We start from the raw sequence: 25,106 nt of genomic DNA, 5'->3' as shown, positions 1-25,106 counted from the left end.
CCTGCAAATGCAAGATCCTTGGAAAGAAACAGCTGAAGGCTTCACGGAGCTCTCAGTAACAAAGCACCTTTTCACACTGGTCTTCTCATCCACCTCTTAGCAAATCTGTCACTCAGTGGGGCCAGCCCTCCTTCCTCACTTGCCTGGCTCTCACACACACTTCCTTCTGCCTCCCCACAAAGGGATGGGCATCCGATCACTGGCCTGCCGGGCAGCTTGACAGAATCGGTGGCTCCACCTCATCCTTAGCAGATCACCAGGCCTCTACAGGCCTGGGCACGTGCGCATCTGGGGACTGCAATGGACTGGCTTCTCAAGGGATGCTATTTCCTGTCTCCCTACAAGATCTGGGATGTGATGGCTTTTGGGTCGGGCCCCCAAAAGTACAAACACCTTCACCTAATTAGGAACAACACTAGCTTGCATGCTGGGCCAGTCCCATCTCACTGACCTGGCAGTGTGACTCTCCATAAAGCCGGGACGCTGGGCCCCGTGGCCAGCAAGGGAGAGACCACTGAGCCTCTGGACTCTCAGAAGCTGTCTGGCCTGTAAATGAGGCCCACACAACTGGCACAAACTGCAGTGGATTTGGGTTTCATTCTTTCCTTTTTTTGAGGGAGTGGAAACAAACACAGCATTCGCTATGCTGAAACCTAGAGCAACTTTTATGGCCCAGGGATGAGGTTAGCACCTCACCTTGCTCTGGGAGGAGGAAGCAGCCAGAAGATGGAGCTGCTCAATTCCCACACACGCTGAGAAGGAACGCATGTCTCTAACATCAGGAAAACCTCGGACGTGGGAGCCCAAACCCATCCGGACCGCACACTGCCAACTGCCGCAGCCAGCAGAGAACAGACATGAGCGCTCCTTCAGCAGCTATCTATTTACGGGGAAAATAAAAATGTACTGCGCACATGGTGAGGAGGAAGTCAGGGAGCAGACAGAGCTGTGGGACTTCCACAGACAGGCGAACAGGACAGTGTGAGTGTACTGAAAGCTACGAAGGAAAAAGACATGCAGCGTGTTACAGGAAGCCTTCCTCTGACTGCTGGGCCAGGAGAGGTGGGCACCACAGCCCCAGAGAACCAGGACAGCAGAGGACCTGGAGCAGATTCTGGGCCTGCTTCACCTTCACTGCAGCTGGCTCACTGCACGCCCCAGAAGGGCTCTGGGCATAGCCTCTGAACCAAGAGAACCGTCCAGGTGGCCAGCTGCAGAGGCCGTGATGCCACCTTGGACAGAGAGCCTGTGGCCTGCAGCCAGGGTCCGGACTGGCTAGGGGGAGGGACTCTACCCAGGACTATGTGGGAGGCAGCTCGCACCAATCCATGAGAGCCCAGAGAGAACTTTCAGGAGTCTTGGGGGCTGGCTGTTAAACACGGCCACTGTTAAAAATGCAATGATAGAGACTCACAACAAGTTATATTGAAAACTGAGGTGATGAGGGGCACCTGGGTGGCTCAGTCGGTTGAGTGTTCAGCTTCGGTTCAGGTCATGATCTCACCGTCTGTGGGTTCGAGCCCCACGTCAGTCTCTGTGCTGACAGCTCAGAGCCTGGAGCCTGCTTCAGGTTCTATGTCTTCCTCCCTCTCTCTACCCCTCTACTACTTACATTAAAACAAACATTAAAAATTTTTTAGAAATTTTTACTACCTACTTTCCCACATCATTATTATTTGGTTTTTGAGTTTATTCATGACTATTTTATCCGCATGCTGAAAATGGTGTACTGAGACATTTCTTCCCAACTCCATGTTTGGTGACATCATGTTTGTGGCCTGAAATCAACCCACAGTGGAAGTATTTATACCATGGAAATTGGCAAATACTACAAATCAGGGCTTAACTGTCACAGTGGCCTCTAGACCAGGAGTCTAGACTCGTAACTCATACTGGACTGCAGACCCAGTCCAATGCCTGTTTTTGTAAATACAGTATTCTTTCCATATCACCTATGAAATTCAAATAACATAAAATTAGCCATGTAAATAAAGTTTTATTGGAACATAGTTATACTCATTCATTTTCATACTGTCTCTGGCTGCTTCTGTGCTATAAATAAAGGCAGAGTTGCGATAGACTCTATGGCTCACAATATTTACCATCTGGCCCTTTACAGAAATAGTTTGGCAACACCTGGGGTTTAGATTTAAGAAAGCGATGGGAGAAAATGTTGATAATGCAAATTGAATTAAAAGTGTGTCATGCCTATAGCCATTACATTAGGAATAGCACAAAACAAATGAGGAAATATCCTTCCAGTATTTGAAAACCATTATCTGATTCAGCATTAATATAAACAAAATTATCAGTTGACATTCATGTCAGAACTACACTCATAAACTGACTACAGATACAAAAGCACAGCAAAAATCAACGAAAGCAATCTGTGAAACAATTGGTACATAGAATTGATAATAAGAGGGCCATGTGTTTTATTACTTGTAAACTATGTGCTATCTACCCTGTATATCAGTAAAATGTATACACTTATGTGTGTATATATACATGTGTATTTTTTTTTCCGGTAAAGCCTGTTGCCAAACATTTACTGGCACACCACACAGTACATTACTTCAAAGAATTTGAAATAAAGTTTGAATGAAACTAAAATCCATTTGCATAATTACTGTATTTCAACATTACACCCAAACGGAAAAGTGGGAAGAACCTGGATTCATCAGATATAGCAGCTCGTCAATTATTGAATGTTTACTGAAACACGGCTATAAGTTTCACCTCCACATGTAAACAGAATTTCTCTACAGGGATTATCAAAGTCAAGCAAAACAACCTAATAAAAGGTTCACGGACATGGCACTCCCTTTTATAAAAATTAATAATACTATTTAGGAAGTCAATACAAGTTCATTATTTAACCCATTCCCTAAAGCTTTATACTTCATTTTTCTTATAATTACACTGAAGAAATGTCATATTCATGTTTTCCCTCCAGTCCCACTTGCAGGTCCCCATGTCCGGACACCAGCATCTCCTCCGTGTGCCAAAACATGAACACGTCTGGAGGCTGTGTGATACAGGAGAGCGGATGGGATTCTTTACAATGAGCGGCCAGGAGAGGCCTGAAGGAGTCTGATGGTCACAGATCTGGGGAGAGGGACTGGGCAGTCATGAATGAGGGGGAGGAAAGTATACATTGAGGGAAAAAGGAGTCTAAGTCACAGAGCATCTGTAAATCAGGATACTAAGGAGTGGGATGTCTACTCTGAGAGCACAGGATCTTCTTAAGTGGCAGAATAGGGGGATCTGATATTGGTTTGGAAGCCGCAAGACGGAAGTTCCCCAACAGGGAGATGGCCAGGCATACGCCAAAGACAGAGAAGAGACATTCTGGCTGTAGAAACACTAGGACTCACAGACGGACCGGACATAGTAAGGTGGAGAAAAGCGGGAAGCACAACGACACCAGGAGTTTAACAGAGCCATAGACATGACTCCACTGACTGCAATGAATAAAATCCATGATTCCACCACGTCCTCTTTGTCCTGGTGGGCTGGGCCCCAGTCCTCTGAGAGCACGAAGAACAGGACTGGAGGCCCTGGCCACATAAGCACTGCACGCCCCTGCTGTGAACCTCCTGGGTATGTGGGAGAAGTCAGTCCCTCCTCTCCACTGGATACAGTGCACAAAGGCCCCCAGCCTCCACTCCACATCTGACTGCTCTCAGGCTAAAGCAGTCTACTGTTATTTTCATTTTTTTACGGTTTAACTAAAGACAATGGTGGCTCAGGTGGTTAAGCGCACATGACTTTAGCTCACATCATGATCTCCAGTTCATGGGATCGAGCCCTGCATTGGGCTCCATGCTACTTGGGATTCTCTCTCCCTCTCTCTCTGTCCCTCCCCTGCTCGCTCTTTCTCTCCTCTCACAATAAACATTAAAAAAAATAAATAAATAAAGACAATGGAGCATAGGAAAAACAAAACCAAAGTGCTCTTACTGCCCCAACACAAGTGGTTCTCACTTTATCCAAAGCTCTAGTTTGTGTGCCTTTTCTGGCTGTGCTTGGCTTGACAAAAAGCTCCTTTCCGTCATCATGACAAGACTTGTCCATTTTTCTACAGAGCCTTCAGGACTGTTCTTCACACCCCTATGCTACTTGCCTCCACAACTGTACTGTTTCCTAAGCTTCTCCTGTGCCGTTTAATTAATGACATCAACAATCACAATCATGTGAATACATCTATTAACACTGTTATTAAAATTCATCACGTACCCGTTAATAAGTTCCTAAGAGTAAAATGACTAGAACAAAGGACCCCAGTGGCTATGCCTCTCTCTACATAAATACTTCCCAAAACGGTGATGTATGAAGTAGCTCCTGGGTCCTGCCAGCAGGGTGGTATGGGACGAGGTGAGTAGGGTGGGAGACAGGCAAGGGGATAGAACATAGCAACGGGGTGGCTTCAACGCTAGTCTTGATTTCCTGCCAATGCCATTCTTCCCACACGTTGGAGTACCAGTTATATTTTCTGATTATTAATCACATCAACATCTCTGTCCGGTGACGTCTCTGAGACCTTGGGACTATTAATTCTGCGCACCCTTTCTCCATCCAGAAAGGACATTCCTTCCTAAAGGCAATTTCACACACAAATTCATAGTTTGATCACCCTTAGCTGCAAATGCTGTACAAAGGGATTCAGAAAAGTTCAGACAGATTTTAATCCCAAATGGGAGTCCCAACCCAAGCACCTCTTCCAAAGAAGTGCGCCTTCCATTCTACCAGTCTAAGATTTTGTTCTACAACCTATTTCTTCCTGTTTCCCACCCCCAGGGAGCTTTTAGAAATGTGTAAAATTATGCAATGTTGTCTGGTAACTGCTCACACTAAAGGGAAGACTATCTTTGAGAAAGAACAGCATCTGTGAAAACCAAAGTTAAATATCTACAAAATCATCCAGGGGAATAACTGCCCCTCCTCCCAGAAAAGTGAGGAGGGGCTTACATGTACGTGTTCATGCCTACTATGTACTCTTTAGTATGGCAGGCCTTATTTTGTTCTCACGTTTTAGACAACAGGTAATTTGAGATTGACAGCAAATATTTGATGTGATTTGCCCCATGACAAACATCTGAGACAGAGCCACAGAGGTTGGATCTGGATCTGTGAGAAGTGAAATGATTCATTTTCAGAAATACCAAATAAAAGCTGTGCTGTCTAGTTAACAATAGTTTTACAACCTACTGGAAATATGTACACCCCTCCCCCCCACAACTGACAATGGAGTCCCAAACCCTTAGACACTTTACTTCCTGGTTCTTCTTTCCATTTCGTGGGCTTATTTTCTGTGGGCTGTGCAGTGAGCATGCACCAAAGAACTGAAGTTTCTGCGTCACCTCAAGGGATGCACATGTGTTCCAATCAGACATTTTGCCTTACATGGGCATAGGTGACATCCGGTAAGGCTGTAACCTCTGCAGCACTAAGCCAATGGGGAGCCAGGGGAGGGGCTTGCACGCTAGGAGATAAATTGCCTGCTGTAACTGCCCCAACTGTGCCAGTCCATCAGACACCTGCTCTTGCAAAAACATTGATTAAACCCTAGCTTCACTGTGCTCTGAGTCTCCACATCCCTCCTCTGATTGAGTCAGTGGGCTTATTTCTCACAGGTTCTAACTCCAAAACCCTTGCATATTAAGTACTTTTTAAAAATGTTTTATTTTTGAGAGAGAGAGTGACAGTACATGAGCAGGGGAGGGGCTGAGAGAGAGGGAGATAGCGGATCCAAAGCAGGCTTTGTGCTGAGCACAGAGCCCAATGCAGGGCTCAAACTCAGGAACCATTAGATCATGACCTAAGCCCAAGTCAGACGCTTAACCGACTGGGCCATCCAGGTGCTCCTAAATACTTTTCTTTCTGTTCTTCATTCCATTTGTCCATCTGTCCATCTCTCTTTTTTACTTTGGAGGGAGGCTCAAAGGATATCTATCTGATTGTTAACAGCATTAATCAACCCAGACTTGAGAAATGAGAAGGCTTGGGGCACTTGGGTGGCTCAGTTGCTTGAGCGTCTGACTTCAGCTCAGATCATGATCTCACGGTTCATGGGTTCGAGCCCCGCATCTAGCTCTGTGCTGACAGCTCAGAGCCTGGAGCCTGTCTTCAGATTCTGTGTCTCCCTCTCTCTCTGACCCTCCCCTGCTCATGCTCTCTCTCTCTCTCAAAAATAAAATAAAACATTAAAAAAAAAAAAAAAGAAATGAGAAGACTTTCTTCTCCATTAGACAAGACCTCATGAATGGAATGGATACGGCTCGAGGATCTGGACACATTAGAGGCACCAAATCTGGCTGGCCGGGTAGGGTGGAGATGAGAGGATGGCCAGGAAGGGACAGGAGTCCCATTCTGCGCCCCCCATGCCAGCTCAGCTGCAATCTCCTCCCCGACTTCCCATGTGGAAAAAGGCAGCAGCAGCAGCTACAAGCCCTGACCCAAAGCACAAGCGATCCAAGGCCCTAGAAGTGCGCTGTCCAATTCCGTTAGGCATTAAAACTAAACAGAAATTTAAAAGCAAGTACTCGCTACCCCCGTGTGGCTCACAGCTACCTCACAGAACAGCACAGGCGGAGACCACCTCTGTCAGCACACAGTGCTCTGGAAGGAAGGGATTCTCACACACACCTCTCCTCTCTACAGCGTCCGCAGTGCTGTCTCATGATGAAAGTAAATGCTCTGAGGTCAGCTAGGCAGTGACCAAGTGACTAGCTATTTAACCTTGCTAAGCCTCCGCTTCATCTATGAAATGGGATAACACCCATCAGAGAGCAAGAAGAACACATTAACAGCTGATGCTTTGGTCCTCCTGTTTCTATTAAGGCCCAAAGATTAAGAAATAACCTTTATGCAGATTACCCCAAAAGACCTGGAGGAGCTAATTTGTTTAGCAAGGCTGTTCATCAGATTGAAGGGGATCCAGCCCCTCCCTGGCTGAACTCCATCTGCAGGTCTATCATCCCTGATAGGATTTTTCTCCCCTTTCTGCATGGCCTCCGCAAGGATGACCTCACTCCCACTTTTGCTCACCTATAACTACAGTACCCAATCCTTCATGGTCATCTAGGTGACTACGTGGAGACTGGGCACTATCCCCGGCACTGGCACTGATGTGCGGAGCCTTTCAGGATACCACCGCCAGGTGATGGCTCCCACAGCCCCAAGCCACAAATAAAGAGACTGAGCCTCAGAAACATTAAGTGATTTGCTCCAAGGCCACATAGGCAGAGGTCAGAGAAGGAGCTGAAGCTGCGGCTCGGCTCGGCTCTCATAGCACAGCCGGTGTTCAGGGTTCAAAACCCCCTGCTGTGGGGAGTCATCTTGGCCTGGGCCTCACCCAAGAGAGGGAGGAGGTATATGCTCTCCAAACACCCTCCCCTTCCCTGGGTCCTGTCCCCAGCTTGCAGAATCCCCAGACTACCTGGAATTATGGGGCACACGGGGACACGCTTGGTGCCTGAGTGCTAACTATGCCACTACAGTCCCAAGAGAACCAATATACCACAGGAGGACCCCGAAAGGCTAGGCTGAGGTCTGGAGAGGGCCAAGTACTCCTATCAGGAATAGGAGAGCTCTCCAGGGAACCAGCCACTCCAACCCCCACCCCAATACTCATGAGCTTGAACACTGCCCTGCCTGGGCCCCACCAAACCTAAACTCTTACCCTAAACCCACCTCGATCCTCCCAAGCGAGGTACTGCTTGTGCTCATCGGTTGCTTGAAATCAGAGATGGACCCACATCGGTTCATAAACTGGTCACTGACTCTAACAGAATGAATGGGCTCACTATGTACCAGCAAAAGAACCAAGGGGTGGGGGGAGGTGTGACACAGGCATGTTAGGTAGGTTAAAGGTGCTGTGGGAAAGATCAGAGCAGGACGCCAGGAACAGCCAGAAGACAGGGCTCCTGGGATAGCTGGCACCGGCCTGGCTGGGGGAGGCACCCTGGGCCCAGATCCCAGAGAGGCAGATAGGAAGGGAAGGAGGGAGGAAGAAAAGGAGGGAGGGAGGGAAAAAAGGAGGGCAGGGCATCCAGGTGTGGGCACACTAGCAGGGCAGGAGCTGACTGCTGAGCAGCTGAGCTCGGCTGGAGCAGTGGGGGAGAGACAATGCCTGAGCCAGACACGGGCACAACGTGCGCGGCTGATCCTGTCTAGACTCTCTTGATTGCAAGTAACAGAGAAGGCAGCTCAAATGGGCCTCATGCAGAAAAGAAGTCAGCGGCTCACTTAACTGAGAAGTTCAGGGCAGGATTCGCCTTGGGCCTCTGGGTCATGGTGACCTAACCATCCCTCAACTCTCTGGTCTGGTCTCACTCCTGGGCAGGCTGTTCCCAAGCAGGAGACCCCAGTAGCAGCCAGCTCGTATCTTCTCCCATTCATGTCCACCCGGCTACCCCAGCAAAGTGCTAAAACTTCCACAGGCTCTGACTGGGTCACGGGCCCATCCTCAAACCAATCACTGGCCAGGAATATGCAGCCCCATGATCGGCTAGTTCTCAGTCACTAATCATCCAACAGGCACAGACCAGAGGGGAAGGACAGGAACTGGCAGCTGGATGGGCTGCCCACTACCAAGCCTGTGGAGTGTTAGCCACCCGGTATGTCAGCACCCGGGGCGCATGTGAACTGGGGCCACATCCCATTCTCAACAGCCTTCCTAAGCAGTGAGTGTACATCCTCCTGACAAAACTAAGGCTGAAAGCCTGACCTCATCCAAGGCTGCAAGGTGAAAAGCAGAATCAAAATTCCAGTTCAGTTCAGTCTAATGACAAAACCCAAGTTTTTCTACCCAAAGACCATTTTCTCCACTATATGCTACCTAAAGAACTTAGACTTTATCCAGTCAGCCACAAAGCCCCAACTGAGGGGATGAAACATCTGTGTTTGGGGACATTCACTCTTTGGCTGGTGTGGAGGAGAGAGCAGGAGGCAGACCAGCTGCAAAGCAGCTGCACGAGACCTCCCTGGAGAGCCCATTTTTCAGGAAGGGGGCTGCCATGGGAGGGGGACCCCAAGACAGCTCTGAAGTAGCTTCAGGAGTGGTGGCACCACCAACCACCACAGTGTGGAACAGCAAGGGCAGGTGGAAAGAAGGTGCCTCCACTTTGGAATGGGCCACCTGCCCATCCAGGACAGCAGTCTGCCGGACAGAGAGGGTTCAGGTGCTGCTGGAAGCCATGGCTCTAAGAACACCTGGGGAACACCTGAAAGGTAGACAGGTCTTGGGCAGTGCAGGCAAAGCCAAAACACTCAAGGGTAAGGAGGCACCAGGAGCATGGGGTTGGAGAGAACACAATGGCCAACACAGCCAGGTGCAAGGGGGACAGGGGACGACAAGCACGGATCAGTGTTAGGCCTCAGGCCTCGTTCACACCTGCAGAGGTACATTCAGCACCAACCGATAGGAGGGAACTAAAGACAGCACAGTGACCCAGGAAGACAGTCTGGAGTGACAAACACAAGCACATTCTTGTGCCCAAAGTCAGCTCATCTTACAAAAGTAGATGATGTCACTTACTATTTCCCACTTTGGAGAAGCCCACCACCCACCAGAGAGAAAACCATGCTCACTATCATCCTCAGGGTGATAAGCAGGTGCCCAGTCTCCTCTAGGAGGAGCTGACAAGCAGATTCACAGACACCCTAAGACAGTCCTGGCCCCGCCCCCAGCCCGCCCACTTGGGTCCTGCCACCAGAGATAACTATAGCAGTCTGGGAGCACCTACTGTTCCTGTCCGAACTGCAGACCCCGTCTCTACATGCTCCTCTTTGACTTCCTGTGGGCATGGCCATTTCTTCCAAGACCCCCTGCACCCCCAAGCCAAGCCAGAGTGCTTCTCCAAGAGTTTTCAAACTGGAAGCAAGTGTGTGAATCCCTTCTTCAATAGCCTAGCCTTCAAAAAGTCAAACTCTGAAGCTACTGCATTTCCCACCATGTTGTTGAAGAAGGCTGTCTGTCCGCAAGGCAGGCAGGCAGGCAGGCAGGCAGGCAGACACACACACACACACACACACACACACACACACACACTAACAGCACTCTGACTCAGTGATGCGGTGACGGAAGTTACAAGCAAAAGCAGGGCAAGCTCACACGACACTCGGGAGGGTGATGTTTCTTGCCCTTTGGTGAGAAATTAGGCTCTTGCATTCAGTGACAGCACTGGCTTGTCAACCAGTCTTTAAACTGAGAACTTTAAATGCTTGAGAAGCTCCGCTAACACAGAAGTGAAAGTGAAATAACCATTCACCAACCTTCCCCCCCATGATCATGCCTAAACTAAAACATGTGGCCCATGTCTGTCACTGCCAGACGGCCAGCATCCAGCAAAGGGGGAGCAGACATCACCAACTTCAGGTGCTGGCTGAGAGCCATCCCACCCCAACAAACAGAGGGAAAAATGGAGAAGGCTGTGAAAGATCACCTGACCCTACCCTTCTCAGTTAACCTAAGGGGAAGAAGCCAGGCCCAGAAATGCAGGTACCACGTTCCAGGTTACCCAGGTTAACCAAAGGGAGGCGACAACCAAGAGGACATGGACAGAACGATTAAGATCTGAGGAGACCACCCAGTACCCATCCATGCCTCTTGCCTGGGTCCCGGGTGCTGCTTCACAACTACAAGAGGCCTGTGTGAGCCCGGGCCGCCTGGGCCGAGCAGGTGAAGCAGCAGGCGAGATGACGGGGATGGGAGAAGGAGCAGCACTGCAGCGGGCTCTCTTAGACTCCCCAAGTGCTCATCAGCCCAGAGTGGGGTGGAAGCTACAACCCGGCACCTGCTCTAACACAAGGTAAGAGCAAAGTATCCAAATGTGACAACAGGCAAATCAGAGTCTGCGGGTGCGTACTCAGAACCCCATGCCGTGACCTCATATCGTCCAAATCGCTCCATCGCTTATTCACCAGACCTTACATTCAGTTATACCCATTTTGTTTCTGGACTCAAGTCTCCCAGGCCAGCATGCCCAACTAGTTGATAGTATTATCACATCAAAAGAGGTGATTAAACCAGCATGCACTCAAGGGACATTGTCAGTTTGTTCCCCATACAATTACCCCCTCCCACAAACAGGACTCTGATGTTCCCTGGGAGCATCCCCTCTATTCTGGGCTGGTCTGGGTGGAACTAAGACCAGGGGCGAACCAATCAACACAGCCTACTAATTCCATCAAAACCCACAGATGGCATCAGGAAATGTGTGCTGGGACTTCGGGGAGAGCATCACCTTGTCTTTCTCCCCCTGGCTGATGGTCAAAGAGGGTGAATCCCAAAGCTGCAGGGCCTGGAGAGAGGACACCCCACTGTGCAGAGGGAACACTGCAAAAGAGATGGAACCAAACCAGGGCCTGACTCACCTCGGAGCCTTTGAGTGGCACAGGCCAATCAGCCCTTTCACATTTGAGCTCCCTCTGGGGGAGGCTGGCCAACAGAACACTTGAAGCAAATGTGAAACAATCAGCAAAAAGGGTAAACTGTTCCTATTTTATATCCTACACATCACTGGCACTTGACCCCCACAGACAGCACTAAAAAGCCAGCTTGCCAACTGCTTGCCTGGCACAGTTGCAAGATACATGGGGTAAATAAAGTTGGGAAGTGTCTACCTGAAGTGGCTTCCTTCTGGAAGAAGGGGAGGGCAATTAGCTACCTTGGGGATCACCTGGGGAAAGAGGAAGTAGTCACCATCCCATATACCAACCTGAGCTGGGCCAGGGACCTGACGGCAAGAGGGGCCAAAAGAGCTAATGAAACTGGGGTGAGGGGACAAGAAGAACCCCCCCCCCCCCACCGTGTGCAGGCAGAGCTGTGGCCAGCCTGGTGGATCAGATGGTTACCCAGAGCCAAGTGTGACCAGAGGTGTGGGTAAGGGACGGGGCCGAAGGTACAAGTGCGGGCAGGGCAGTGGGGCTACCAGTGCCTGGAGGAGGGCTGCCAGGCCACCTACTGGGCTCTCGTTGTGAGCTGTGGTCACATACACCTAAGTCTTCCATGAGAGGGCCACAGAACCCCCTACCACAGAGTCAAGGCTGGCCATAGGCAGCCACCTACAGAGTCACTCTAAGCACACAGTGGGTGGGTGACTGGGACCTCCACAGCAGCCACGAGACCAACTCACTACTGGGTATGGCCGGGAGGAAGCATCACCCATTTTCTGGCTCCGACAAAACCCAGGGAAGAGGAGTGTCCAGGGAGAGCTGGTTTGTCACGTGGCCCAAAGGGTCCCAAGGTAGCATGTGAACAGTATCTCCAGGGTCCACAGACAGACAGAGATCTAAGATCAAGAGTCGCCTCTTTTCCCTGTCAGAGGTAAAAAATAACAGCCAAGAAACAAAAAGGACAAAATGCCTCACACCTTTTCCTCAGCCAGGTCAAGAGAAAGCGCAAAGGATGTCAGACACAACATTCCTCCCAGCCTGCCATAATAACATCCCACAGACAAACCTGGCACAAAGATCCAGGCTCCGGCAGGAGAGTGGAATGCTGACCTTGTACCCACTACTACGCTCTCTCAGGTGACCAGGGAGGCAGTGGCAGGTGGGTGAGGGCTGGGCAGGGGGGAAGGATTCCCAATCCCAGTGTGATCCTTTCTAGCTGTGTGTCTGCTCAGTAAGTGCTGACAGGTAACCCTCAAGATTGGTCCTTTTCACAGGAAGATCAGCAAGCTTCTGAGCACGGGCTTGCCACGGAAGTCCTAGAAACAAGGGGATTAACTCATGCTCCACTACCAAGGAGCTTGCAATCCCATGGGAAATGCAATCAACAAGACCTGTTATCAGCAGGAATGTAGGGTTTTAAGTTATGTACAGTGCCTGAGGGATTAAAGCAGGAAGGGTTTCTGGGAAAGGAGAACAGTAGGGATGACAGAAGGTCACAAATGTGAGACACCGAGAGTCCCAACCTAGGTGTCCCAACCTAGGTGTCTCACACAAACAAGGTTAGCTTACAGATTTAAGTAGACGCTGTTTTGGTAAGATACAACTTCATTTCAAAGCATGACTAGATTAAGAGTAGCTTCTTTCCTTGAATTTTCTCAAAAACAGCTACTCAAAGTACATCTGTCATTATATGCAAGTTCCTGAATATTTTTTTAAGCTTATTTATTTTTGAGAGAGAGAGAGAGCATGAGCGCTCAAGTTGGGGGAGGGGCAGAAAGCAAAGGAAAGAGAGTGAATCCCAAGCAGGCTCTGTGCTGTGAGCACAGAGCTGGACATGGGGCTTGATCTCAAGAACTATGAGATTGTGACCTGAGCCGAAATCAAGAGTCAGACACTTAACCGACTGAGCCACCCAGGAGCCCCCTGAATATTTCTGATCACAGAAATGTATCCTGACAGGCAGAAAAGTTAGGAGCCACAAGGCTAGAAGATTTCAAATAGGGGAAGACTGTCGGAACTCGGAAGGAAATGGAAATACAAAACAACATTTAAAAACACTTCATATTTATGAAGTTAAACCTCAGAAGACACAGCGGAGTCCAAATCCCCTCCTGGCCACTGCAGGAGAATGCCGTGACCTAGCCCACTGCGTCAGAGCCCACCAGCACCAGGGACAGGCCCACAGCCTCCGCCGTGACAGTGGAGACCGTTCATCCCTGCTCTCTCCTGAAATGAAGACGGAGCATCTACCTCGAGGACAGCTCAGAGAGCAAACAGGGCGCCAACACTGCACACTGTGCCTGGCACATACTAGGTGTGCTATAGGCTGCGGCTGTCCATTTTACAGCCTCCAGGGGATGCAGACAGGAAACTTCCTTACAGTCCCGGGAGCATTCGGAGGCTCTCAACCCCACCTGCCTGGCAATGATACGTCACCTGATACGACCGTTCTCCTTTTAGCAGGCTCCCCATGCCGCCACAGAGCCTCCAGGGGTTCTGTGGGCTCCAGGAGTCTGGGGGTCCGGACAGAGGGCCCAGACATGTGTGCACACCCACTGGGCACTTGGCTCTGCTGTCTCGAGCCAACTCGGACAGTCATCAAGAGCCCCCTCAAGTGCAGCACAGCCCCCTCCAGACACTCCTGCCTTCCCCTTCTATGTTTGCCTCCAAAAGCCATACAGAGCAAACCTAACCCCAAGGTACAACAGCTCTTCAAATACTTGAAAGCAGACGGATGCCAGGTCCTTCACACAGCCTGACACTTGTCCCCTTCCCATCCTGCTGCTGAGAGGGCACACTGTTCAAGGATTTGCCAGCTATTCCTCAAATTCTGCTTCCCTCAGGTCAGAGATGAACCAAGAGCTGACTGTCTGCATCTGACTGTAAAACTTTTCACTCTGAAAACTCAAAGTACACAATGCTCTAGAAGTCATTTCATGCTCTTAAGAATTCGGAACTACCTTTGAAGAAGACACACGAACAACTGCTCCATTTGGACCTAGGAGCTGCAGCCCTGCAAGGCCTCCCCTGCCCCCGATCCCCACCCTCCACCCCAGAGAGCCCATGTGCACACTCTCTCCCTGTTCCAGGTCCCTCGAGGGTAGGGGCTGGGCACCTCCAGGTCTGCACCTCCCACACCCAACACCATATGCAATTGCTGGAAATTATCCAACTGCTGAGCCACCTTTTTTGGTTTTACCACATTTCTCCACGGAACAGTATATATCAGGTGATGACCAAGATGTAAGTGTATGGCCTCCTCAGACCTGAATTCATTCAGAGAGCACTTTAAACACCACATGCAGAATACTGGTACGTCTTCCTTATGCAAGAAGTACTCCCCAGTTAAAGGAATCCCCATGTCAACACCTGCTCAGTTCTACATGTGCGCCCTAAGAGTGAAAAGGAGGAGGTCCAGATGGGGACTCCAAGTCTGGGCACTAGAAAAGCCAGGCTGAAAATGTACTGCCTATGCAGTCACTCACCAAATCACAAACTCAGTCACCCACTCCAACAACCAGCTGAGGGGTCCCAAAGGGACCAGACAGACTCAGGACAGCCTACCACAAGGGGGAAGAAAAGGGAACAACTTCTACGGACAGAGACAGAGCCCCCAGCTTCCAGAAGGCAGTTTACAGAGGTGGCTGGGCAGGCAACATGCCCACAGAACTGCAGTCACCTAGGGACTGGACTGAGGTCTGGTTCCAGCTAAACTGGAGCTCTGAGAAGATGCCTACAGACACCAAAACTGAGGCACGGGTGAACACAGCTCCTCTCTTTCACCTAACCTCAGGTCCTGCCACACGCAGCTACATCTTGAGCCCAGGTGACCATGGAGTCTTCTTATAACTGTATTAGGACAAAGGCCCCTTCCCACAAGCTGATCTTGGACAGTCCTCCAGGACACTGTGGCTTCCAGGCAGGACAACATACTATGATTACAATTAAAGCCACTTCTGAGGACAACCAGACCTCTGTGAAGAGAGAATGTAAAATCTACCTTCTTCTGAAGGACAGAGTGAGTCAGAACAAGGACTTACCCCTGCGTCACAAGTGACACTTATTACCTGCCTGTTTCCCAAAATCTTAAAATGCCACACTGCTCTGCTCTCTTCACACATCGTGGTCACATATGAAGAACAAAGACAGGAATGTCACTGCCATTTGGGCCACCAGAGTGATCGGAGAGAGTCCACATGTTTAGATTTTACATCCTTTAACACAATTGGAGAGAATCAGAACCAACACTCTTCCCTTTTATGCTGTGTGACAGTCCTCCTTTCGGCAGGATCAACAGTGTTTTCGGTTAACATCATGAGTGCTGTACTCGAAGCAGAAAACAAAGCCAGCACACAAGACTCATGCAAAGTTCCACATCAGTTGGCAATCGCCACACCACAATATGGTTTGGCCCAGGGTTCTGTCCCTCACAGAAACCACACGATGTTTCCAGGACAGGTTGTTTAACATCTTCACCTTGTTAGATCTCTCACAGGTAAACCTAAACCAATTTGTAATCTCATATAAATTTATGTAGGACAGAAGAGGTTCTGCATCTTTTCTTACAACTCAAGGACACTGCCCTTTCGGGCCTCTGCTGAAGTCGTCGCTCCACCTTTGAGAGCACTGTGGTGGCACTGAGAGTTAGAAGCACCGTCGCTGAAACTTCAGGTTAAGTCCCCAACTTTAGGGCAGTCACCTCAAATTAAGTAAGAAACAAAAGTTCTTGTCCTCTCCTGACCATGGGAGGCACCCCCTTAACCAGCACCTACTGTCATTATGCTGCTGGCTTCTCCGCCTACAGGAAAGGGAGATCGGCTGCTCACCCACCTCCCTTACAGGACTGTTGGGGGGAAGCAGGAGACCCTGGGCAAGTGCTGCAAAGTCAGGTAAAGCGTGTATCTCTGTGTAGAATTGTTATCTGTGAGAATTTTGTTATTTTGGAAAGTTCACACAATGCACTTCGCGTTAAAAGAAAAAATTTTTAGAACAACCCATGTGAGCCTCTGCTACCCGTTCCAGAATCTGAACCCTGGACCCAGCAGGAGCTTTACTGGTGCACACGCCAGGTCCCGGTCCCACTTTGTAGATGAGGACCGTGCAGCCCAGAGAAGCTAGAAGGTATCTTAGTCTACAAGTTTCCCAGGGGGGAGAATTATCATTTGCGTGTGTGTCTCTGCAGAGGCCCCTTGGTCACCTCCCCTTGGCGCCTGACATGTGCATAACTGTAAGAAAGAAAAGTCGTTTCTGAAGTTTCCTGCCAGAGAGCCTGATCACTGGGAGGCCTCTGCACAGACATCTTGGGCAAGTTCAAGTCCCTGTTACCCCCAGTGCCTTCTTCTCTGGCCTCTCCCTGCTCTGATTACAGAGATGCTCACCTGCTCTGTGCAAGGCCTGCCTCATGCTATTATTCAACTTGTTATGGGGATGCACTATCCACTCCACTGTCTCAGACCTATTTTCAGACGCCAGACTAATATTCATATTCCCCACAGTTCTAGAGAGTTCTGAATGAGAATATTACAAGACTAAACTTCAGCGCATATGGCAAGAAAGATGTGAGGGTTTAGTCAGCTTAACCAGCACGTAGCACCCTAAAGCACCCAAAGCTTCTGCTCTAGAGAAAGAAGACGAGAAGCAAACTGCGCTCACAAAGCCCACATTCTGCTCCAGAAGGCAAAGCCTGAACTTCCATAAAACAAGGAGTGTCCAATACAAAGGAGAAGTTCTTCACCTGCTGAGGAGACTGTGCTTGGGTGGATAGACTCCCAATTTCAGGGCAGAAGGAAGGCATGGCCCTTGACCGTAACCACGAAGATTAAGCGGGAAGAAACGTGCACACTGCACTTCAGAGGTTTTCAACACCCTGGCTACATACACCACAAGGAAGAGTAAGGCTTAGATTGTTCTGAAAACCTGTTAGTCACTTTTTGAAAAAGAGTGTAGAGGATTTACTTTATTACTGAGTTGGCAGAAATTATTAACTCAGAGCCTGCTGTTGCAGAAATTCAAATACTCCAGAGGCTAGAACTGAGAACACACAGACAACTTTCCTCTTAAGAACTCCTTTGTCAAGGAGACAGTCAGTAAATGTTATTTTGTTACTTCCTAACTTCTCAGATACTTGTGGATATTAGGTCAGCTGCCCTGACATTGATTCTTCAAGCAAAAGCTAACTTTGTTAACCATAATTGCATGCCCATAAAGGTAAGCATTACATGACACAATTCCCTGTCGCTTCTCTCAGAAGAGGTTTAATTTTAGTGTTGGCTCTTCAACACTGTCCCCATTTTTTTTCCATGAGCATCTTAAATATGTGTCAACCAACTATCCTGAAGTAGAGTTCCTAACTGGTCAAGGTAGAGAAAAGCGGCTGGGTGGTGGCACTGCCTTCTTGGAGCTAGCTCACACTCACTTGAGCCCCAGTCAATCCAGAGAAACTGCAGAATTACGGACGCACCACCTCTGTCGGCAAGCTATTCTGCCACAGCTCCAGTTTCTACGTGGGGTTCACTTCAAGCCACGATCCTGTCAAAAGGTTCTAACAATGCTCACTGACGGTCACAGGCAATGGCAGCAAGTAAAGGAGGCGCTTTTCCTCATCACTTGTATTTAGAGACCGTTTCCCAATTCCATCCACCGCACTCACACAGTAGGGCTCTATGTATACCCACCACTGGAGTCCCCCCAGACAAGCCGTATGACAGGTGAAGGCTGTGCCATTACAGCAACCGTGGGCTTCTATGAATGTAACATTTCTGTACACACTAAACTACAAAAATCTGAGCTCTGTCTCCTCCCTCTTCTGGCTAACCCCCCTTCCTCCTCGCCCTCCTCTCCCTCTAGGAACCCTTTAGATCACAGCCTGACACAACATTGGAACCCCTGAGGTCACTGCCCCAGCTGATCTACAACATCATGACCGCCTGTCAAAGCGCCTCCTGATCGCAAAGCTGTCCTGGGTGGCATTAAGGATCAGTGGTAATATGTCAGCAGCCTCTCAGATCCTCTGAAGGCAAGCAAGCACGTGGAATTCAAGAAATTACACTCTGGACAAAAGACGCAGAAGTCACCAAGCTTACATTTTTCATGCCACTTGTTTTATTCTCTAATATTTCAATCTTGGGAACAGCAGCGGCTCCAGTTACTGCAAAAAATTCTGGAAGGTTTTATATAGCTTGTGCCTACTCCACCCCCAAAGTCATAACAAAAATGTATACAACGTTCGTTGAAGACAATTACCACCAAGTCGATCTTAATGGGGCATGAAGATCAGAGATAAGAAGATTACTTAGGATACACAAACCGGAGACTTACAAGGACTGTAACTCCCCAATTTCTACCAAAATTATACAAGCCAATGTGAATTAATCCAAAAACACTGGGGCTAAAGCACAGTGCTAGGAGTAACTAGTCAAGATGATATAAAGGAAAAACAAAAACCATACAGTGAAAGAAACCTGAGTTACCTGGCCCAAGACGATTTTTTCTTGGACCCCTAGCATATTAAAAAGTGATCTCCAAGGCCACTTCCTGGTCTCCCAGCAAATGCAAGGGCTCATTCCATACCTGGATGCCACAACATCTTCCTACGCTCAACCTGTTCCTGCCACAGAAGAAAATGACCCCTGCTGCCAACAATCCCTTTGAGAAAATATGAGAACACTAGGAGCCTTCCCCTCCACACACGAAGGGGGGCAGATAAGATCCCTCTGCAAACAGTAGCCTCGGTGGAGGACCATCTAAGAAAGCAACACCCTGGGATTGACCCTGACCCTCTAGGTGACAAACCACCACCCCAGACCCTCAGGTGGGGGGAAGTAATTGCCAAAGGAGAGATCTTGAAGGAACAGGAAAGAAAATAATCACCTCTGATTCACACCAAAAAGCCGGGCTCTGGCTTGGTCTGAGACGCAATGGGCATTTAGGCCCAGAAAGGCAACAGAAAGGATCCCACCCTTCCCACGATCATCTACCGTCGGCAGCGATTCCAGGAGGGACCCGGCAAAAGCATGTCCACTGGCAGAACCAAGGGGGGGACTCTCCACGAGCCCTGGGCACCCAGCTAAGGGCAGAGTAGGCTGTGGGGGTTCCCTCTGAAGCCAGGAAGATGCTTCCAGCCGGGAGAAGAGGAAAGGAGGACTTTCCTGATCACCCAGAAAGCCAAGACACAGGCGGCACAGGCACCCGAGTCATACCCCGGACACCAGTTGCTCCACAGCCTTTCTCTCTCCCCTCCCCCCCGCCGGGAGGACTTCCCGGGGGTCGCGGGTCCCCGGGGAAGGGCAAGGCGGGTGAGCTCCGTAAGGAGCAGCAAGGGTCGTATATCTGGAGCGGAAGAGAAGGCAAAGCTCTGGCCTCAGTTCCCGTCTGCTCCCTCCGCCCAGGCCGCACGGAAGCCTCGGCCTCACGTACCAAGCGCCGCCAAACTGCCTGACCTGCCCCCGGTTCGGGCCCGTGGGGCGAGAGACCGGGATGGCAGTGGCCCTCGGGGGCAGGTGGGCGTCGGGCGGGTTCCCCGGAGCCCCGCGGGCGAGGGGCATTGGGGAGGGGGAGGGTCCCTGGCCCACGCGGCCTCCGTCCCGGCCCGCGCACGGGTTCTTACGTTGCTCTGAGGGTCGATGGCCTGCAGCAGCCGGTCCCTGATCTGCTGCGGAGACGCCGGAGCCGCTGTCATTGCCTGGGCGAGGCGGGGGGGAGCGGCCGGGCCAGCGGGCGGGCGGGCTGAGGCGGGGGACGGGGGTCACTCACTCGCCGGCCTCCGGGAGCGGAGCCTCATGTTCCCCGCGGCGCCGGGGGAAGAGGGGGCGCGCGGGGTGGCGGAGAGGGGAGCCGGGGCTCGGGCCCGGGGCGCCACCGCCGCCAGAGGAGGAGGAGGAGCCACCGGAGCCGCCGCCGCTGCTGCCGCCGCCTCGAGAACCAAACTCCAGTGAGCTGCCCCTGCGCGGAGCACTCTGGGTAACCCGCGCCGCACGCAGCGTCGGCGCCACGCTGAGGAGGTTGGGAGATGGGGCGGGCGGAGACGCCGGGCCTGGGCGGGGCCGCGCCCGAGCCCCGCCCCGAGCCCCGCACGCATGCGCGCGCAGGCGTAGTGGTCCACCGCTTTGCCCCGCCCACCGCTCGACGAAGGGAGCCGTTGGGAGGCGGTTGGGCGGGGCAACGGCCGCTGTTTGGAGGCCCCGCCCCTGGCTGGGCCGTGGGGAGCTGAGGTTTCCGATGGAAACTAGCGCTGCGCGCCGTCCTTGAACCTGGGCACTTAAGGCGGCCGCCTCAGGGTTGGCGGCGGAAGAACTCATTGGGGAGAAAGGTCTTCCCCGTACCGAAAGAGGTGACGGGAGTCGCGGGCGGGAGAAGTTGCCAAGTTTTCCTAGACTGGGGTCCCTAGCCCCTCGATCGCCGTTCCTGGAGACAAGTCCACGTTGCGATAATGCGCGCGGAAGGGTCATCTTAGAGGCGCGTAGGGACGCCCCCACCCCTCAGAGGGCGGGGGTCTGCAGTGCTTCGCGTGCTGTGATCACCAACACATGAGACAGCGAAGCGCCTCTCGGGGGAGCCGTCGCCCCAGCTAAGAAAGCCCTAAAGCCAGCCCCGTGAGCCCACCGACCCCAACGTTGCAAACGTGTGTCAACACCAGGGGTTCTCATCCTGGGCACCAATGACGTTTGCGGCCGGATCACTGTTATAGGGGCCGTCCTGTGCATTTTAGGATATTCGGCATCCTGGGTTTCTACCCACTAAACGCCAGGAGCACTCAAGTCAGGTCAACCAAAAATGTCCAGTCATTGCCAGAGGGCCCCTGGCGGGCAGAACGTCCCCCCACGTTGAGAACCACTGGTTTAAAAGACCCACCCTGCTTTGCGTGGAGATGCTGGAAAAATGAAACCCTCATTATCTGAGCGACATTTCACAAAGGAAGAAATTGAAGCCCGAGGTCACCTAGAGTTACAGGTCAAACCAAGAATTAGATGTCAAGTCTAGGGAGTCTCCTTCCTCACATCCACTTTACTGCCTTTTTCCCCTGCTCTCTGCTCGCTCTCCAGTGCGCGCTCCTACCCCCTCCCCCGCACCCCCGGAGTCTGGAAGCCCTGTTAGAAACACTGTTATAAGAAGGGGTGAAAAGACAGACTGAGTGGATTATTAGCCACAGCCTCCAGAGAAATAACTTTTTTGTTGTTCCAGGAAGACCTAGATTTAAAACAGGAGTGAGGCAGCTGATGAGAACCGCACACGCGCCTTGGATCTGTGCTACACCTGTTAGACTTGCATTTGTCATGCTTCTGGGAAGCGTTTTTATTTGCAAAAACGGCTGTTTCTGCACGTGGTTGTGGCTGCTTCCTTCTGCACATGTGAAGTTTTACATCACCCTTGTGGGAGAAAATAAACATGGGCAGAAAACTTCTTTTTAATTTACCCCCTCTCCCTCCTCGAATGAGGCGCTTTGTGCACATGGTCCAGGTTGGAAATCAGCCCATTTGGAGATACTCTTTATCTCGCCTCAGGTAAGCAAAATAAATTAGCTGTCCCCCAAGCATATTCTGGTCCTGCCTTTCTTCCCATTTCTCACTCAGATGTACAGTATCTTATTTTTTTAATCAAGGACCACATAGACATAAGCGATTTGTTTTGCATGGGCCAGGTGACTTAAGAAAAAAATTGGAAAGCACTCAACTTACCTGCCCTTTTTAAAATTGGGAAGTTGGGGCGCCTGGGTGGCTCAGCCGGTTGGGTGTCTGACTTCAGCTCAGGTCATGGTTTCATGACTCGTGGGTTCAAGCCCCACATCGGGCTCTGTGCTGACAGCTCGGAGCCTGGAGCCTGCCTCGGATTCTGTGTCTCCCTCTCTCTCTCTGACCCTCCCCTGCTCATGCTGTCTCTCTCTCTCAGAAATAAACATTTAAAAAATAATACAAAATAAAACTAGGAAGCAACATTAAGACAACTTGGGTTCTGCAAGGGCACTGACTCCATTCAGTGTCCACATTAAAACATTGCTTATTATATGTTAGTGAAATAAGTGAATGAACATCTCACCAATACCGGACAGCTGCATACACACACCCAGACAGAGGTATTCTGATCAGTTCCATAGATGTGACACACGGTGGGGCTCCATAAATATTTAACAAATAAATGAAATATTAAGTATAATAGTATATACACATTAGGATGCACAGACACGCAGATGAATATATAGTTTTATTCCACATTAACATATATGTAGCAGTAAAAATTTGATCTCCACTCCATGGTAGTCTTGAAAACGTTAGCTTCTCTTAGGTCCAGGAGAGATACTACGGTTCACCTAGCAAAGGTAGTTTTAGGAGCCTGAGTATGGAGCATCCTCCGCCAAGCTTGGTGGTAAAGGGAGCGAACTCGTTTTACTGTCATGGCCCAAGCCGGATAAGCCAGGACATCACAGAAGGAAGCCGTGAGCAGGCCTGCTCACACAACTACCGAGGTCCAGTCTTCCACAGAAATGCCACACGGTGGCCAAGTAATAACATCAGGGGCTCGCCCGGCCGACTCATTCCTGCCGTGAAAGGAGGCTGTGCCCGCTTTAGACACCTACACCCCCGGGAGCTGCCCAATTTAAAGTTATTGGACTTACCCCAATAAAGTGATGTGAGGCCTTTGGTGAATAATAGGAAACATGACTGTAATTAAACCACCACCCTGCTTGGACCCCTTCGTTCACTCTGAATTTAACAGCTGGCGGGGATTTTTTAAAAAACGCTCTCACTTGTTAGCTCCTCCAACCCTATCGATGATCTCAGAAGTACCCAGATATGGGCCTCAGAGTTCTGCTTCGCTTTGCGGCAAGTCCTGTTTACTCTAAAAGTGAAACCAATTGCAGTTGGTTTTGAACGGTCCCCTGAAAGGTCACTGCTTTCAGCAAGGGCTTCAAAGACAAACGAGAGAACTCAATTTCACCATGGCTCCAAGTAGAGGGATATACAAAGGCACGTTAATAGCACAAAGCCTGCTCTGGAGGGTTTTGAAGCCAAGTACAGCCTGTTTCAGGTTGGGGACCCAGTAATACACCATAATTGTACGGTCTGAGCGTGGAAACAGGAACAGGGAGGGCAAAGCCATGGTGGACAGGAATACTAAAAAAGATGGACAGCATTTCCATATATTCATACCCTCTGACCCAGTATCCCTCAACTTCTAGAAATGTATCCAAAGAAAGCAATCAGATGTAAACAAACGTGTACATATGGGGAAGTTGAGGCCAGCATCGTCTATACAGGAAAACAATGAGAAGCAAAGCAAGCGTTCACTAAAAGGAAAGTGTCTAAATGAGGGGTCGATTCTTGCAAATGGGAAGGTTATGGACAGGAAGGGATCACAAAATTCTCTAATTCCACCTGGGTAGTGGTCTTGTTTTATGATATATGCAACATGTAGAAATTTACCATGCTGTACATGACACTTTCAAATACATAAAAAGATATACAGACAGATGACAGATAATCTAGCCACTGAAATCAGTGTTGAACAACCTGGAATGCTCCCGATGTCAAATTAAATGTTTAAATGCAATATATAAACTATACACATTACGATCTTAATTTTGGTTTTATAAAAACCTGTGTACTTCATGCACATGATGCACAGAAAAAAATCTTGGAAGGAAAGAAGCCACAATGTTTACAGCCGTTATCTCTGACAGGCAGAATGACAGGTGGTTTTTCTTCTGACATTTGTGCCCGAAGTTCCCCATTTTCTAGAATGAAGATGTGGTGTCTCCTTGTCATCCCATCCAGTGCTGGGGTTATTCTGACCTAAAGTAGCCTCTAGCCGTCATCTTCAGACTCGGATACAAGCTAATCGGAAGCGTGCCCATAATCTCCACAATCCTGAACACCGATTTGCTATCAGGCCTCCTGATGGATGTCCATCTAAATCCCAACAGTCTGTGTTCTGCCCACTGCCCCAGTTTTGAATGATCCTTAATAATAAAGAGAATAACATTTATTGAGTCCCTAGTATGTGTCCGGTTCCACACTGAGGGCTTTATATGAGGGAGGACCCAGATGAACCCCTTTGGACAGTCAGGCCCCTGTGTCAGCCCCTCCTCTTGACTCTTGGTGGCAAGGCATGGGAGGGTGGGCGCTACAATTTGTTCTAGAGAATGCAGTAGAACCACGCTCTGCCTGGTCTAGGTTAAAGCTTTAAGAAGGTCTAGCAGTCACCATCCAACCCACTCCTCAATCTCCCCAAGAACACCGAAATCCTAACACTCACACACTCGTACAGGTAAATGTCCACAGCAGGACTACTAATAGGCACAAGATACAAACACCAACTGCCCATCAGATGGTGAAGAGATAAATGAAACATACATCCGGGCACTGGAATATTATTCAGCCACGAAAAGGAAGCTACCAGAAAGGCAGCATCCACCTTTGCAGTCCTGGGAGCACAGAGCTGCCTTGTTACAACCTAGTGACTGTGCTAGAAGGTAACCTGGCAAGAGCCAGTGACCCAGGGCCTCTAGGAAGGAGAACAAGGTTCCTCGTGACTAAGAACACGGAGCCCCATATGCCTAATCCCAGCAGGCTGGGACATCTTGGGTGAGGTGCCAGCCATGTGAGCGGAGAAGCCCTTGGGGCTCAGAGCCAGCTTCACTGTGCCCCAGCCAATTTCCTGCCTGAAGAACTGTGACTCGATAGTAGAGGTTTCTAAGCCACTTAGTACTGAGG

At 50.1% G+C, this 25,106-nt stretch overlaps 1 protein-coding gene and 1 long non-coding RNA gene across 2 annotated transcripts in view; one reads left to right on the top strand and one right to left on the bottom strand.

Annotated features, from left to right (window-relative positions):
• The window catches only part of MED26 (mediator complex subunit 26), a 53,644-nt gene extending 33,320 nt beyond the window's left edge, over nt 1-20,324 (bottom strand). The window contains exon 1 of the mRNA XM_039243341.1: nt 20,006-20,324. Within this exon, the coding sequence (XP_039099272.1) occupies nt 20,006-20,077 (72 nt within the window). The 5' untranslated portion in view covers nt 20,078-20,324. The remainder of the gene's footprint in view (nt 1-20,005) is intronic.
• A 235-nt stretch (nt 20,325-20,559) lies between these two features.
• On the top strand, nt 20,560-24,189 carry LOC120239187. The gene is made up of 3 exons (XR_005530378.1): nt 20,560-20,728; nt 21,580-21,899; nt 24,132-24,189. It is a non-coding gene; the product is annotated as an uncharacterized LOC120239187 (long non-coding RNA).
• The last annotated feature ends 917 nt before the right edge of the window (nt 24,190-25,106 follow it).

This window comes from Hyaena hyaena, unplaced genomic scaffold (assembly GCF_003009895.1).
Source record: "Hyaena hyaena isolate Hyena2069 unplaced genomic scaffold, ASM300989v1 scaffold_227, whole genome shotgun sequence".
Classification (NCBI taxonomy): Eukaryota; Metazoa; Chordata; class Mammalia; order Carnivora; family Hyaenidae; genus Hyaena; species Hyaena hyaena.
Note: the sequence above shows the minus strand (reverse complement) of the source record. Positions and strands in the feature narration are given on the sequence as shown.